Genomic DNA, 16029 nt, shown 5'->3' with positions numbered 1-16029 from the left:
GTTTCCGAGCAGCAGGCGTCCGCTCACCACCCAGGTCGCAGCTGGAGTTAGCGACCCCAGACCACGGCGCACCGCGCTGCTCCCCTGCGCTCGGAAGCTTAGGACACTCGCGCAGGCCACGACATGGAAGCCTCTAACACACGAAGAGGAGAACCAGCGAACCTCGGAGGCTCCGAGTTCGAACGGCCGCGGGAGCCGTTGGGACGCGCCTCCCGGGCCACAAGCCCCGCCCCCACGCAGGCTCCGCAAATGCGACGCCGGCGCGCGGAGCATGCCGGGAAGATGAGGCTGGACGCGCGGACGGGCTACGCGCCGAGTTCATCTTGGACTACATTTCCCATCATGAGTGTGTGCGGGAAGCCAAAGCCTCGGAGTCCAGCGTGAAGCGAGTCTCCGAAACCCAGGGGGGTGCAGAACGGGAAGAGTAGCCCCGCCCTCACCCAGCCCAGTGGAGGACGGCGCTTCCCCTTCGAAGGCAGGGTGAGCCGCCGCCGCCTGAAGTTGGCTCGAACTCGGGATCTCAGAGCGGAGACGCCAGCATCCCACACCTCCCTAGACTCTTCCAGCCCGAGATCGCTCCGACCGGGATGGGCGGCAGGACCTGGCTGCCATTCCCAGTGCTCTTCCTGGTCGTTCTGCCGCCAGCGCTGCTGCGGGGTGCGGCCGGCTTCAAGCCCTCTTTGGACAGCGACTTCACCTTCACGCTCCCGGCGGGCCGGAAGGAGTGCTTCTACCAGCCCATGCCCCTGAAGGCCTCGTTGGAGATCGAGTACCAAGTAAGTGCGGGGGCGAGCCGGCCTTCCCCGGGCCCGGCTGCACTGCATCTTCGCTTGGAAAACTTAGGACCGCGGGCGAGGTGAAATCAGGAGGGTCGCCTGGGAAGCCGGCCTGCTCAGCGCAGGCGCACTAGGCAAGGCTCTTGGGTACCTGGAACTCACAAGTTTGTCCAGTCCGAAAATTGACACTTACCCTCTCTCTTCCCTTTCCTCTGGTCGGAAAGAGGCCAGCACTGGTGACGTCGGTGGCGTCAGTCTGTTTCTTAATTCACCCATAGCTTTCCTAGCTAGTATACACTACAATTCTGAGAGTTTCACAGTATGGGGCTGATACACGTTTTTTGTGGTTTTGTTGTTGTTTTTTAATTATTGGACGAAATGATGACACTTGTTTGAATCGCCCTCACCACTTTCACCAAATTCCAAAATTATAAAATTGTCACGGTGTTTGCTTCAGTTAAGGAATTTTGAATTGTGACCACGTGAATATCTCTAAGTCAGGTTTTGAAATATGTTGAAAGGAGCTGTTGCCATGTTTAGTGGTACATTTCCGTCCCTGTTTGTGTATCCATTGCTTTCAGATCAAAGAAGGTAATAGTGTATAACAACTTTATGACTGTTTTTTTTTTTTCATTGAATTTGTCAGCATTCTCATGTCTTTTGTTCTTTTTAGTATCTGCAGAACATGGCAGTAGAAAGAAGTGTCTTAATTTATGTAGTCGTTCTGGCAAATTTCTGTGTATCCAGATAGCAATGCATGTGTTTTGTCTTTGAGGATTTTTTTTTTCAAATTAAGTTCTGAATGCTATTAGGTGTTAGAGCAGAAGAAATTTTTGTGGTAGGCAAGAGTAGAAACTCGAAATTGCTGCATGCATGTGTCGCACACAGGCGGAAAACCTTAATGTAGAATTTTTATATAAAGAAACATTAGGATTATTTATAGTTTATAGGAAGTATCTGAAAATCTAAAACTGAGATTACAGCTTAATATTGCTCAATTTCTACATGTGAGCATAAGTTCAGCATTTTCTAAAGAGTTAATGTGTGCAAGAAACTGTGCAGGGAGGAGGGATAAAAAGGACCCTTGTTCTCAGGAGTTTCAGGGTTCATAGGCAAGCTTTGTTTAAGTCCTAGGATTTTTGTTTTGGTTTGGGTTTTTGAGTTTTTTTGTTTTGGTTTGGTTTTGATTGGTTGTGTTTTGCTGGCTGGTTGGTTGGTCTGTATTTTGTAACAGGGTTTCACTATGTACCCCATGGCATTGAATTCAGTATGTAGCCCAGGCTAGCCTCAGAACTTCACAGTAGTCCTCCTCCTCCTCAGTCTCCCAAGTACTGGTATTACAGCATGAGCCACCACACCCTACTGAAGCAGGTCATTTGAATAAGGTAGGATTACACACTGTTACAGTCCGTTCTTGGTTTTCAGAGAATAGGCTTGTTGGAAAAAGTAAAACTAAGTCTGAAAATGAGATGAGAGTGCAAGAAATGAGGCCAGTTTCAGAAAAGTGAAAAACTGAATAGACTGACTTTGGGAAATACGGTTTGAGTGTTCAGAAGTACACTGTAAGCACTGAGTCTTTATTAGGTTTGAAAACTGTCAAGTCTGAGGGTAGAAGTAGCAAAATAGGAAACAGACCACACAGCTAGGGAACAGAGAGGGGGTCATGAACGTGCGTCAGGAGAAATAGCTAGCTGTCCCTTATTTTTTACAATGACACATAAGATTTTTTTTTTTCTTTTTGGTTTTTAGAGACAGCGTTTCACTGTGTAACACCCGTGGCTGTCCTGGAACTAGATGTGTAAGCTAGCCTGGCCTCAGACACACAGAGCTACACCTGCCTCTGCCTCCAGAGTGCTGGAATTAAAGGCGTGAGCTACTGTAGCCAAACAAGGTCACAAATAGCGACACAGAGACTTATTAATTATAAAAGCTGGGCCTTACTTAGCATAGGTTTGTCCCACTAGCTCTTATAACTTAAATTAACCCTTTTATACTAATCTACATGGCATTACCTCACCTCCTTACTGCCCATCCTGCTTCCTCCGAGTCTGGCCAGTGACTACCTTTCTTCTTCCCAGAGTTCTCTCTCTACCTGGAAGTCCCACCTATCTCTCCTGCCAATCAACTTTTTATTACACCAATCACAGCAACACATCTTCACAGTGTACAAATATCCTACAACACGCCACCACATGTAAGACAGACACATAAGATTTAAGCAGATTGCTGGGTGGAGTGTGAAGAGCAGATTTAAAGGAAGCAAAATGAAACACAGGGAAAACAACTATGAAGTTAGTGAAAAAGTCTGGATGGGAAAATAATTTTTATTAACCAAAAGTTTTCTTGAAAGCCAAGAATGGTGCAATATGCTGGTAATTCTAAACACTCAGGAAGCTGAGGGAGAAGGATGACAAGTTCAAAGCCAGCCTGGGCTATGTAATGAGACCCTGTCTCAAAACAAGTTGGAGCACAATGGAGGATGTCAACTGCTGGCCTCCACTTGCACATTTTTTAAAGACAGGACATGGTGGCATATGCCTTTAATCCTAGAACTCCAAGGGAGGCAGAGGCAGACCTGGCCAAAAACGTGGTTTACATAGTGAGTTCCAAGACAGCCAGGGCCACATAAAGAGACTGTGTTTAATAAATAAGTAAATAAATAGATAAAATCTTTTAAAAGCCTTTACATCACATGGTTTACTTTATAGAAGTTTCTATTTTCAGTTTGTAATATATATTTTTTTTTCTCTTCTATAGGTTTTAGATGGAGCAGGATTAGATATTGATTTCCATCTTGCCTCTCCAGAGGGCAGAACCTTAGTTTTTGAGCAAAGAAAATCAGATGGTGTTCACACGTAAGTTGACTGTTTGTTTGAGACACAATATATTTACATAAATCCCTGGCTGGCTTAGAACTTGGAACAATCCTTTTACCTTAGCCTCTTGAGTGCTGGAATTACAGATGCATGCCACCATGCCCAGGAAATGTCTCTTGAGTTCTTTTGGTTGAATCTAGTAAATGGTGAAGAAGGTCAGTACATTGGTACATTTATTACTATTTATCAATATTATACAACAATGATTTTTTTAAACAGTCATTGATAGTGGGACATTTCAATGAAAATGTCTTCCACTTATCCTACTCCTCCTTTTTAGTTTCTTTTGAAACTAGGTTCTCTATTACCCAAGCTGACCTCAATTTCATGGAATCAGGGGATCCTCCTGCCTTAGTCTCCCCAGTGGCTGTGATCATAAGTGTCTACCACCAAGGGCACTACACCCAGCTAACTTTTTGCTTTGGTTAATCTATTGAGACATTTATATGTGCCTTTTTGGGTTAAAAAAAATTGTTGTTATTTTGTTATTGTTTTTGTTTTCAAGACAGTAGTTCAATCAGGTAACTGACTGGACTGGAACTCAGACTGCTGCTTATCTCTGTCTCCTGAATGCTAAGAGTAAAGGCATTCAACACTGTGTCTGGCCTTTTTTTCCCCCTTCGGTTTTGAGACAGGATTTCTGTGTAGCCTTGGCTATCCTGGAACTCCATCTGTAGACCAGACTGGCCTCAAACTGAGAGAGCAGCTTGCCTCTGCCTCCCGAGGTCTGAGATTAAAGTCATGAGCCACCACTGCCCACACATTTTTTTTTTAATTTTGTATGAGTGTTTTGCTTGCATACAAGTATGTGGTCCACGTGTGTAATTGGTACCTGCAGAGGCCAGAACTCAATATCAGATCCCCAGAAGTAGCTCCAAGCACCCACATGGTGCCTCACAGCTGTCGTAACTCCATTTCCAAGGTATCCAGCACTCTCTTCTGACCTCCACAGGCACCAAACACACGGGGTATACATGTATACACAAGGGTAAAACACAAAGTCATATTAACTACTTAGTTAATCAGATATTATTGAATTTTTTTCAGCATGTAGCATGATTAATGAATTAATGATTAAGAATCACAGGGCAGGTCTATGGACCGTACCTTATAAATACCCTGTAGGCTCGGTCTTGAGGAGTCAGGGGAAGAGCGGCAGCTTGGCTAGCTTTCTGAGGGCAGGATCTGGAGAGGGAGGAGGGGATTGAGGTGCAGCTTCCAGCTAAACAGGTTAAATAACCTCTCTAAAGTTAATTAATAAAATATAATCTAGTTTTATTTAATTCTTTTAATTTATTTAATTTAATTACGAAAACATTAAGGATTAAACATAAATATGTATAATGCTGGACATGGTGGTACACACCTTTAGTCCCAACACTCAGGAGACAGAGGCAGGCAGAGCTCTTTGAATTTGAGACTGTGAGTTCCAGGACAGCCAGGGCTACACAGAGAAACCCTGTCTCAACAATACCACGCCCCCCACTCCCAAAAAAAAGAAAAAAGATCAGGCAATCAGGTCTCCAAAAAAAGGTATCTATTGGCCACTTATTTTAGCATCATTCTTACATACTACTTCTATATTGCCTATGAATTCTTGCTGCTTTTGGGATACTAGGAAAACCTAATGACAGTAATAAAATAAAAACTCAAGTAAGATTGAACTTTGAAGGACCACAAATGATAGATAGATAGATAGATAGATAGATAGATAGATAGATAGATAGATAGGCAGGCAGACATGTTTTGCCCTTTTTGGAACAGTATCATAACCCTTTGTAATACATTCAGGTGTGTCCAACCTTTTGACTCTATAATACAGTCTCTAGAGTTTACACTGAAGAACTACAAAATCAAGTTATAAAAAAGATATTTAAAAAAAAAAAAAAAAAAAAAAAAAAACTTCTCAGGGAGGCAGAGGCAGACATCTCTGTGAGGTCAGCCTGGTCTACAGAGTGAGTTCCAGGACAGACAAAGCTACACAAAGAAACCATGTCTTGAAAAACGAAGAAAAAAACCCCATGTTTTAGCAAGTTTACTGTTTTGTGTTGAGCTGCATGCATAGCCATCCTCTGACACATTGGCACATGCAGCCTGTGAGCCACAGGTTAGACACTCCTGAATGAATGCTGTGTCCTTCAGAAGAGCCATCAACTGGTTTGTGGTTACTATAACAGCAGATACATGTGCTGATATACACTGAGTATGATAGAAAGTTTTTCTTGGGAAATAATCATTTCTGTCTTTTTTCTTTTTCTTTTTTCTTTCTTTCTTCTCCTCCTTATTTCTTTTTGGGGTTTTTTGAAACAGGATTTCTTTGTGTAACAGCTCCGGTTATCCTGGAACTTGTTCTGTAGTCTAGGCCTTGAACTCACAGAGATCCACCTGCCTCTGCCTCCCAAGTACTGGGGTTGAAGACATGTGCCACTGCCTGGCACTCTGTTTCTTTTTAAAATTGTTCCTCATTCTGTTTACCAGTATTTGCTCAGGCTATGACAAAAATATCTGAGAAAGTCAACTTTAAAAAAAAAGGGTTATTTTGTGATTTCAGGTGATGGTAACTGTCTTAGGGTTTCTATTGCTATGAAGAGGCACTATATTATATTATATTATATTATATTATATTATATTATATTATATTATATTATATTATATTATATTATATTATATATATTATATTGGATGGATATTTCTATCACATAAACAGAATAAGAAATTAAAGGCATATGTAGAAAAGATTTCTGATTTGATTTTCAAAGGAAAATTAAGACTTCATCAATTGACAGGAAAGGACCCAGCAGAAATTGTAGTACCTTTAACTAATGAGGAAATTTCTTCTTTATAGGCAGAAAATCAATATTGGCAAAGGGCTTGCAGTAATTTTGGGGGGGGGGGGAGAGATTAACAATAGTTATCCAAAAAGAGAGAGAATCAAATTCATTAAAAAAAAAAAAAACAACTAGATGGGTCCTTCCTCACATTGTACAGAGAATACCAATCTCTGGAGTCCTTACCTTCTATGCTGATGCAAATAAATAAGGAAAGGCAGGATATAAATCAGGAAGCTTAAGTAAAGTGGTTCAAAGCACTTATGACTCTGTACAAAGGTCAGAATTGTATGCCATTTTTATGGTATTAATGGACTTTACAGAGCCTCTCAATACAGTTATTGACTTTCAATATGCAGAAAGAGTTGTTTTACATATTGAAACTGCTGAATTTATTCCTGATAAAACAGGATTAATTTTACTATTTATAGAATTATGCTGTGGATATCGCTCTATATAAATAAAACACTGATGGCCAGTGACCAGACAGGAAGTATAGGCGGGACAAGGAGAGAGGAGAATTGGGGAAACAGGAAGAAGGAGGGGGAGACACTGCAGCCACCGCCAGGTCAAGCAACATGTAAAGACGCCAGTAAGCCACGAGCCACGTGGCAAGGTATAGATTTATAGAAATGGGTTAATTTAAGATATAAGAACAGTTAGCAAGAAGCCTGCCACAACCATACAATTTATAAGTAATATAAGCGTCTGAGTGATTATTTTATACTTGGATTGTGGGACTGCGGGGCTTGGTGGAACCTGGAGAGAAGCCCTCCAGCAACAGAATTCCACTATACCTTTCTACCTCTGATTAAGATATTTTTGTATATTGTCACAACCTCGAAGTCATTGTCCCTATACTGTACATCTGTTTACAGATTTTTGTTTGTTTTTTGTTTTTGTTTTTTTGTTTTTTTTTTGGAGAAGGGTTTCTCTGTATAGCTTTGCGCCTTTCCTGGATCTCGCTCTGTAGACCAGGCTGGCCTCGAACTCACAGAGATCCACCTGGCTCTTCCTCCCGAGTACTGGGATTAAAGGTGTACACCACCATCGCCTGGCTAAATGTTTTAATAACTTAGAATTCTGTTGGCATGAGACACATTGCTCCTGGCAGCACCGAGCTACTCCCAAGAGGATGTTGGGCATAAACGACACTATATATGGAGTTTATCTTCTTAGCAAAAAATGGCCTGTTGGGCAAAGAACTGCCCTTATCTCCGCTGCTGACAGTAAGCACACTGTTCATTGCCGACAAGCAGGACACAAGGAAAAGTGACTGCTGAACCTTGCCAAGACAGGGTAAAACAGTCTTTCAAATACCCTGCTTCTGAAAATGGTCTGTTGGATATTCTAGGCCTATAGCCAAAAGTGGATGCCCCAATGTTGCAGAGAAACATTGGGTGACTGTCCAAACAGCCAGCTGTCTCTGTCTTTTCTTGCATTTTTTTTCAGAAGTTGCTTGCTTGTACTTCTGTTTGTTTTCCTTCTCGGGTCTTTGACGGGGTTGAAGACTAGACGGTTACAGTTACAGTCCTCTGGTATCTAGCTAAGAGCACATCAGGTAGTAGATTTAGATTCTTCAGGATAATACAGCTATTGGTGTAATCTCTGTAATTTGCCATTTAACTATGGTCTGGACATTTAGCATGTGTTTCTTGCTTGATATTGTTCTTGTTGGTTGTAGTTCCATTTTGGTTTATGTTATTACCCTCTGAAAGGGCATCTACTTCACTTTTAACTCAAGCAAGCTTCCACCAGATCAAAGCCCCACACTAGTTCCTAGGCTGTTCCAGCTAACTCACCTACTATGTCCCACTACAGCATACCATTGTAACTGGCAAGACTCCTACCATTTCATTTCTGTCTGCACACAAACACAAGAAAGCCTTGACAGTTTCAGTAAACTTTACTTTTCAACCCATGGAGTGGTCAGTGGTTTCACTGCACCCTCACTTACAATAATGATTAGAAAGAGGCACAGCGGTAAAAACCTGAACATTATACATGAATCTTGCTGGTCAAAGGCTCTATCACTAAGCTATATCCCCTCAGCAGTTTTAGGCTTTGTTTGTTTGAGACAGGGTCTGTGTATCCTTGGCTGTCCTGGAGCTCGCTGTGGAGACCATACTGGTATCAAACTTGCCCATCAATGCCTCCCAAGTGCTGGGTTTAAAGGTGTGTACTTCAAGTGTTACGGCTCTAGAGGGAAAGGTATTGTGACTTGTCCAGAAGTCAGGCTATACCTAGAGCTACAATAGGGCAGCTCTGGAGGGTGGAGCCTTAATAGGACAGCTCAGCTCTGAAGGGAGAGGTATCCTGACTTGTTGGGAAGCCAGGCGATACCTGAAGCTGGGGTGTGGTGGGGGATGGTCTCCCCACGGAATATAGCAGTCCTACTCCTCTCCTAGACAGAGCCATGACAGCTGAGCTTTGCTCCGCCCGCCCCCACCCCCCTTATGTGGGCTTCCCAGCAGAACTCTGCTGCTTCTTTCTGGCCCAAGATGTTGCTTCTTCTACTTCACTCTGCTAAAGGGGAAACTCTTGCAGAAATGTAGCAATCTCCTCCAGTTCTGGCAAAAAGTTGTTACTTTTTTCTGCTCAACTTGCTCAGCCCCCCAAGAGAACATCTCAGCAAGGTTTTTTTCTGCTCAGTCCCCCAAGGGACGTCTCAGCAAGGTTCTTCTATTCTGTGCCAGTGAATGAAGATCTTCATCCAAGACTCTTTTAAGAAAATTTATTTGGGAAGGAGTCCAGGAGAGTGGCTGCCTCTGCCAGAGTGGGAAAGCACAGCCCACAACTGAACAGGTAGAGGGACTTATAGAAGGCTTCTTAGGGGCGGGGTTTCTCCAGAGATTGCTCAGTTTTTCTGGTCAGGGGCCAAGTTGGTTCTGATTTCAGGGCCAAACTGTTTCATGGCCCATTTTAGCTTTTTGGCTCAATTTTCAGCCCAGGGTATATTTCTTTCACTGGCTCTGATTCTAGGGACAAAGTATGTTTCTTTGACTCTGGTTTCGAGGTCAGGGCTAAAGTGTTTCTTTCCCTGGCTCTGGTCTCAGTGCCAGGGTGGGTTTCTTTGGCTGACTCTTTTTCCCCTACATGCACCACCATAACCAGCTATTTCAGGCCTTTTTAAATTATAATAAGTACTCAACATTCTTTGATATATGACTCTTGCCCCAAAATTAACAGGTGCTAAGTAGATCTGAGATCCTGAAGATCCTGACTTTGTCTAGCATAATTATATAATACTGAATGTCAACCAAAATATAGGCAAGATATGCTGAAATATAAGGAAGTACAAGTTAATGTCCAGTTTAATAAAGATTAATTAAAGATATCAGAGGGATGTAAAAATAAATCTAATGCTGGATAACAAAAGACCAATACCTCCAATACCAATCGAAACCTCTCTTGAGAAAGTGAAAATTGAGTGGCAGCCAGTGTAAATGTATCCAGAAAGGTTCATCTAAGTGAGAAACTTTCTTACATATCTAAGCCCTTGTTAGAATTCTCAATAAAGAAAATTATCTTTTGTATGGAGCAAGGTCCATTCGAGTAATATACATATTAGGTTCGTTGCTCTTTATAATTTCTCTCTGGCTCATTAAAAAGGACTATGGAGGGATATTTTACCTGAATCTAGAATTCTTACAGAACAGATTTTTTAACTCAACAGGCCTACCAGTGTCTGAGTCGGTTTTAGAGTTGTCAAAGTGTTATCCACAGTCTCTTGTGGAATAATTAACTGAAGAGTAGTTTCTGTATAGATAGATTATAAAAGTGTAGTTTTGCCATTCTTTCAAGAAAATGGTGTTTGTTTTGATTAGGGGCAACTGTAGTAAATGTCATTAGCATGTAGAGGTTTCCTTTGTAGGGTTTTTCTCCACCAAAAGGAAGGGGCACAGAACTTGTTAGAAAACCACTTCATAGCCACAAGACTTGAATCCCAGCACTCAGAAGGCAGAAGCAGGTGGTTCTCTCTCTCTGTGAGTTCAAAGCCAGCCTGGGCTACATAGAAATTCCAAGCCAGCCAGGGTTACATAGTAATACTGTTTCAAAAAAAGCTAAATTTTTTAAGACAGGGTCTCACACTGTATCATAGACTGGCCTCAAAGTCACAGCAACCCTCCTACCTCAGCCTCCTGAATTCTGGGGTTATAGACAAGAGCTACAATGGCCAGCAAGCAAGAAACTTAAGTTCAGCTTAGCTATGAATGGCATTTATTCCACACAGGCAAATGCACAGAGTAGAGTACCAGCTATTGGCTACAGACCTCATCTCTTATCTTTGTAAACTACATTTTAGAATACATTTAGTGTGTCAGAAACCTGAAGGAAAACCCTTTGTACAATTACTGATTTTAAAAAAATATATATTATATTTGTGTGTATGTGACCTGTGAAGGTCAAAAAAGATGTCAGATCCCTTGAAACTAGTTAGAGTTGGGTGTAAGTCACCTGTGTGGGTAATGGGAGCCTAACTCCAGGCCTGTTTTTTGTTTGTTTTTGGAGACAGGGTTTGTCTGTGTAGCTCTGGCTGTCCTGGAATTCACTCTGTAGACCAAGCTGGCCTCAAACTCACAGAGATCCAAATGCCTCTGCCTTTTGAGTGCTAGGATTAAAGGCGTGCGCCACCAACCACCACCCCGACCAACTCCAGTCCTCTGTAAGAGCAGCAAGTGCTCTTAACCACTGAGCCATCTCCCCAGTTCCAACTGTCACTGCTTTTGAAAACTAAACAAAACTCAGTTTAAAGATTAATCTTAATTAAAGGGTAAGTTGTTATATTTGCATATAAATAGGTCTCAGTATAGAATTTCTTTAAATTATAAATATTAAAGCATATTATGATTTATCATGTATTTCAACTTTGAATCCTATTCTTTCCCCCACCAAAAAGAAAATTAGAACAAGCCAGGCATTGGTGGCACACACCTTTAATCCCAGCACTCTGGAGGCAGAAGCAGGTAGATCTCTGTGAGTCTGAGACCAGCCTGGTCTACAGAGTGAGTTCCAGGACAAACAGGGCTACACAAAGATAAAATAATTTAACATAATTGACCAAGTAAATTCCAAGTATGTGTAACTTGCAAGTATTTGAATATATTGTCCAGTTGGAAGTACAGAACACTAAAAATGTGCCCTTTTTTTAATGTAGTGTAGAGACTGAAGTTGGTGACTACATGTTCTGCTTTGATAATACATTCAGCACCATTTCTGAGAAGGTCATCTTTTTTGAATTGATCCTGGATAACATGGGAGAAGAGGCTCAAGAACAAGAAGACTGGAAAAAATATATTACTGACACAGATGTGCTGGAGATGAAACTGGAGGACATCCTGGTTAGTAGGACCTTTTGAAAGTAATGACAATTCAGCAGCCAGAGATTTTATTACATGACAGGGGTTGAACTGAGCATTCTTAGCTATATTTTTCAAAATCTATTGTCTCTGCCATATTTTTACATCATTTCAAATCTCAATTTTAGCTTATGTTTACCTTTTTATTAGAGTTTTTCAAATCATTTATCTCAAATGAATCCCATCCTAAAAGTACTTCTTTGCAGAAAATTCAATTTAAAAAATGAAAAACAAAATAAACTTATTTTCTCATAGTTCCAGAAGTCACAAATCTGAAGTGAATTTCACAGGTATAAGGTCTTACAGGTGTTGACAGGGCTGAGCCTTTTGAAGGCTCTGGGACTCTTGTCACTGCAAGGTTTGCTGGCATTCCATGGCTTATGCCTCTTAGATCACTCCAAACTCCTGCATCTGTTATAATGTGTGTTGGACCTCCCTGGATGACAAAACATTCAAAAGTAAAATAATATAGACACACAGAGGATTAGGTAAAAATTGCCAGATAACTAAAAATATAACCAGTTGGTCTTTGAAGAACTTTGTTTTTTTTTTTTTAAAAAAATGTTTTATGGTTGTCAGAACAAGAGAGATAATACATATATAAGTCCTGGTGCTATGCTACTCAAATATTTTGATCTTGTCTTTTCAGTTCATGGTATCTTTCTATCTCTCTGTTAAATAAATTTATCATTACTATTTTAAAAGCCTCATGGAGGATCTCTAGGTGATACAAGTCATACCTGCCTTTAATTGAATTGTATCCCCATATATTTTAAAAAATTGTTTTGATTTTAAAAATAGCATGAAGCATATTACTAAAGGAACATGTCCTTAGTATTTTTAATAGTAAAATTACTGTATTTATCTCCAGGAATCCATCAACAGCATCAAGTCCAGACTAAGCAAAAGTGGCCACATACAAACTCTGCTTAGAGCATTTGAAGCTCGTGATCGAAACATACAAGAAAGCAACTTCGATAGAGTCAACTTTTGGTCTGTGGTTAATTTGATGGTCATGGTGGTGGTGTCAGCAGTTCAGGTTTATATGCTGAAAAGTCTATTTGAAGATAAGAGAAAAAGTAGAACTTAAAACTCCAACAGTGTCACTTAACATTGAAAAAATAAGAGGTAGAAAATTCTAATACACTGTTACAGTCAAGATCATTAGTAGTCTTTACCATAACATTTTCAGAAATTAAGTGTAAGATATGTAAAATTTCTACTTTAGTAGAAAAGAAAAGTCCTCATTTTATGTCCAGATAACATTGACCCATTATACACTTATGTATACAACAAGATATCATACAAAATTTGAATTCAATTAAATTAAGCCATATTAACTATTTTTCTAAGTTTAAAAATCTTTCCCAAATATCATATATGAATTAAATAAATGGACAGTGTTCATAAACACACCACCTGTTTGCTTTTACCCACAACTTTCTCTGTAAATGTGGTGTTCTGATATTAGGTTACAAATCATCTGAGAATTATATAATTATGGACTGAATAATCATTTTTCTCAATTACATCTCTCAAAAAAAAGTAAATAGAAGTATATCATGGAAATAATATTTTTAAGATTTTTCTTGTTTTGTTTTGTTTTGTTTTGTTTTTTGTTTTTCAAGACAAGGATTCTCTATGTAATAGTCCTGGCTGTCCTGGAACTTGCTCTGTAGACAAGACTGGGTCTTGAACTCACAGAGATCCACCTGCCTCTGCCTCCCAAGTGCTGGGATTAAAGGCGTGCACCACTACTGCCTGGCTATTTTTTTAAGATTTTTATAACCAAATATAATGTGAAACATTATCCAGAAGTATTAGTTTTTAATATACTTAGTCTACAGTTCCAAAAGCTGGCATTTTGATAATTAAAACTGGAAAGGCATTCTTTCCTCATAGAAATTAGGCGATGTCCTTTTTCTCTTTGAAATGACATTACAAAGGTCTTCTTATGTGAAGATATATAAAGGGTAGTTGATGTTTATGAATAGAATGCATTCTGTCTAGATATTAGCTAAGATTAAATTCAAGATAAAATGAATGTATTTTAATATTACCCATCAAAAGTGTTGTATTGATTTCTACACAACTATTGATTTTGTTTGTTGTTTTTTGTTTGTTTTTTTCCAAGCAGGATTTCTCTGTGTAACAGCTCTGACTGTCCTGGAACTTACTTTGTAGACCAGGCTGGCCTCAAATTCACAGAGATCCACCTACCTCTGCCTCCCAAGTGCTGGGATTAAAGGCGTGGGCCACCACCGCTGACCAATAGCTATTGGTTTTGATAATACATTGTCACCAGCAGGTGTGAGGGACATACTTCTGAAGAGACCTGACCTTAGTGTAAATAAATAGCTCCTTTCTAAGTTCTCAAAAATCATCAGAAACATGAGGAAAATGAGATAAACTTGAGAATACCAAGTACAAAAAGTTCACCTAAATAGAACTATAATATCTGGAACCAAATAGGTTCATCGTACAATCACAATTTGAATAGAAAATGAAGGGTAATTTTAAGTTCACTGGAAGAAATTGTATTTGTCCTAGTTTCCATTTTCTAATTACTGTTTTGAATTACAAATGGTCAGGTAGATTTTATAAAATGTACATCCTACCATAAGATTTAGCACTGGGTATACATATTTATTATAGTTTTATTATAATTTTCACAGAATTGCCTATGATCACCTTACTGACTTTGAAGGATTAAAACAATCCCCAATTATAAACACCTAATATAGATATAAAAGCCAGTACACACAAAACGCTCTGCCTTTCTAGTTTATTAGTCTGTAGTACAATCTTATTCAAGTACTAGTAATTTAACTTCATCATGAAACAGAATTTAAATTACACCCCATTATAGTGTTATGATAAATGTATTGTCAATGAGAAATAACAGTCAAACCTGGGTATTGAACCCATATGTTGTATGTGTGTGTGTATACACATAACCCATAAATATATATATATACATAATATATCTATAGCTGCAATTCTTACTGAGCAATAATGATCTTGTACTACCCTGCTATCTCACATACACACAAAAAAAAATATGGTACCCAGAGAAAAAATTCACTTACAACTATATTTTTCTCCTTCTTGGGGCCTTGGGAGAAGACTAGAAATTTATTTTTCCCTATTCAGAGGCTTTTCAAAACTTGAGATAAATGCCATATATGATCAGTAACTGGCCAAGAAAATGCTCCAGTATTCTAAGAAAAACTCCTATAGCACGTAAAGAACAAAGGTCATTGAGATCATTACCTAAAAAAGCCTCCCTTTTCCACTTTCTTTTAAGTACAAGGGAAGCAAGCTATAGGTACCATAACTGATAAGCAGAGGTCACTTAAGAGTCTACTGCATCTTTTCTGTAAGACTGTGATTAAGAATTCTACCTCTTAGATACAGCCAATACTGTACTGTACTCCTAATTCCTTACCTAACACTGTATTTGTTACATCATCTTGTATGTATATAATTTGTGCCACTGATTTTTAAATATATAATTCAGTTACTTCCCCTGCCATTTAAAATGGTAGCAGTATCTTTATTGGAAAAATTAACTTAGGAATGTTAAAGATTTTATTTTTATAGACAAAAGTAAAAAGAGATATTAAGAACCATGTTGCCTGTATTAATCATAAAAAAGTAAAACTGTAAGCAAAAAACAAAGTGTTTATTTTTTAAATGTGTATTATCTGCTTCATATGAGTCTTTTGATGTTACTTTCTCAATTCTGCTAAAATCAAGTAAGCCTTCACTTGATCCGATTTTTATCTTGTTCTTAATTGTATAAATTACTACAGTAGTTTAACAGAAATGTAGAGCTAATCATTCTGAGTTGAATTTGGATTATGTGCTCTTTTACAAGAAGGTCAGTTAACAAAAGGTAAGTAAGTGTTTGGAAACATTGTTGAAGTAAATTATAAATCAAAATATACTTAGGTATATTTACATCTTAAAATTAACAAAAACCGTGTCCCTGTAACTTTGTACCTCCAGTGAAAGTTCTTTATCAAATTTTAAAACAAATTAACTTAGCATGTAATTTTTTTTCTGATGGAGTATAATAATGCAGTGTTGTTTAAATTATGCTATATTTGTGTCATCTTAAATGAGCAAGAGACTATGTATCCGGGGTTCTTTACAGCTAATAAAAGTTACTGTCAGAGAAATTTTA

At 39.2% G+C, this 16029-nt stretch overlaps 2 protein-coding genes across 3 annotated transcripts in view; one reads left to right on the top strand and one right to left on the bottom strand.

The window, feature by feature from the left end:
• Positions 1-219, bottom strand: part of Ccdc18 (coiled-coil domain containing 18) — a 126104-nt gene extending 125885 nt beyond the window's left edge. Inside the window, exon 1 of the mRNA XM_042257819.2 lies at positions 163-219. The gene's annotated coding sequence lies outside the window, so the exon portion shown is untranslated. The remainder of the gene's footprint in view (positions 1-162) is intronic.
• Tmed5 (transmembrane p24 trafficking protein 5) lies at positions 38-16029 on the top strand. 2 transcript variants are annotated; one of them, XM_006985816.4, is made up of 4 exons: positions 38-776; positions 3534-3631; positions 11639-11822; positions 12712-16029. In XM_006985816.4, the coding sequence occupies exons 1-4, from the start codon at positions 588-590 to the stop codon at positions 12928-12930; spliced, it is 690 nt and encodes a 229-aa protein (XP_006985878.1). In that variant the 5' UTR covers positions 38-587; the 3' UTR covers positions 12931-16029. The 2 variants fall into 2 exon arrangements, with proteins under 2 accessions (XP_006985878.1, XP_006985879.1); XM_006985817.4 differs by having other exon boundaries at positions 11639-11826; positions 12688-12914.

Source organism: Peromyscus maniculatus, chromosome 10, assembly GCF_049852395.1.
Source record: "Peromyscus maniculatus bairdii isolate BWxNUB_F1_BW_parent chromosome 10, HU_Pman_BW_mat_3.1, whole genome shotgun sequence".
Lineage (NCBI taxonomy): Eukaryota > Metazoa > Chordata > Mammalia > Rodentia > Cricetidae > Peromyscus > Peromyscus maniculatus.
Note: the sequence above shows the minus strand (reverse complement) of the source record. Positions and strands in the feature narration are given on the sequence as shown.

Bases quoted from the DNA above. Each gene is read 5' to 3' on its own strand.
- Tmed5 (XM_006985816.4), top strand. From the start codon at position 588: ATGGGCGGCAGGACCTGGCTGCCATTCCCAGTGCTCTTCCTGGTCGTT. The intron at 777-3,533 runs GTAAGTGCGGGG...TCTCTTCTATAG, and splicing joins CGTTGGAGATCGAGTACCAA to GTTTTAGATGGAGCAGGATT. The intron at 3,632-11,638 runs GTAAGTTGACTG...TTTTTAATGTAG, and splicing joins AAATCAGATGGTGTTCACAC to TGTAGAGACTGAAGTTGGTG.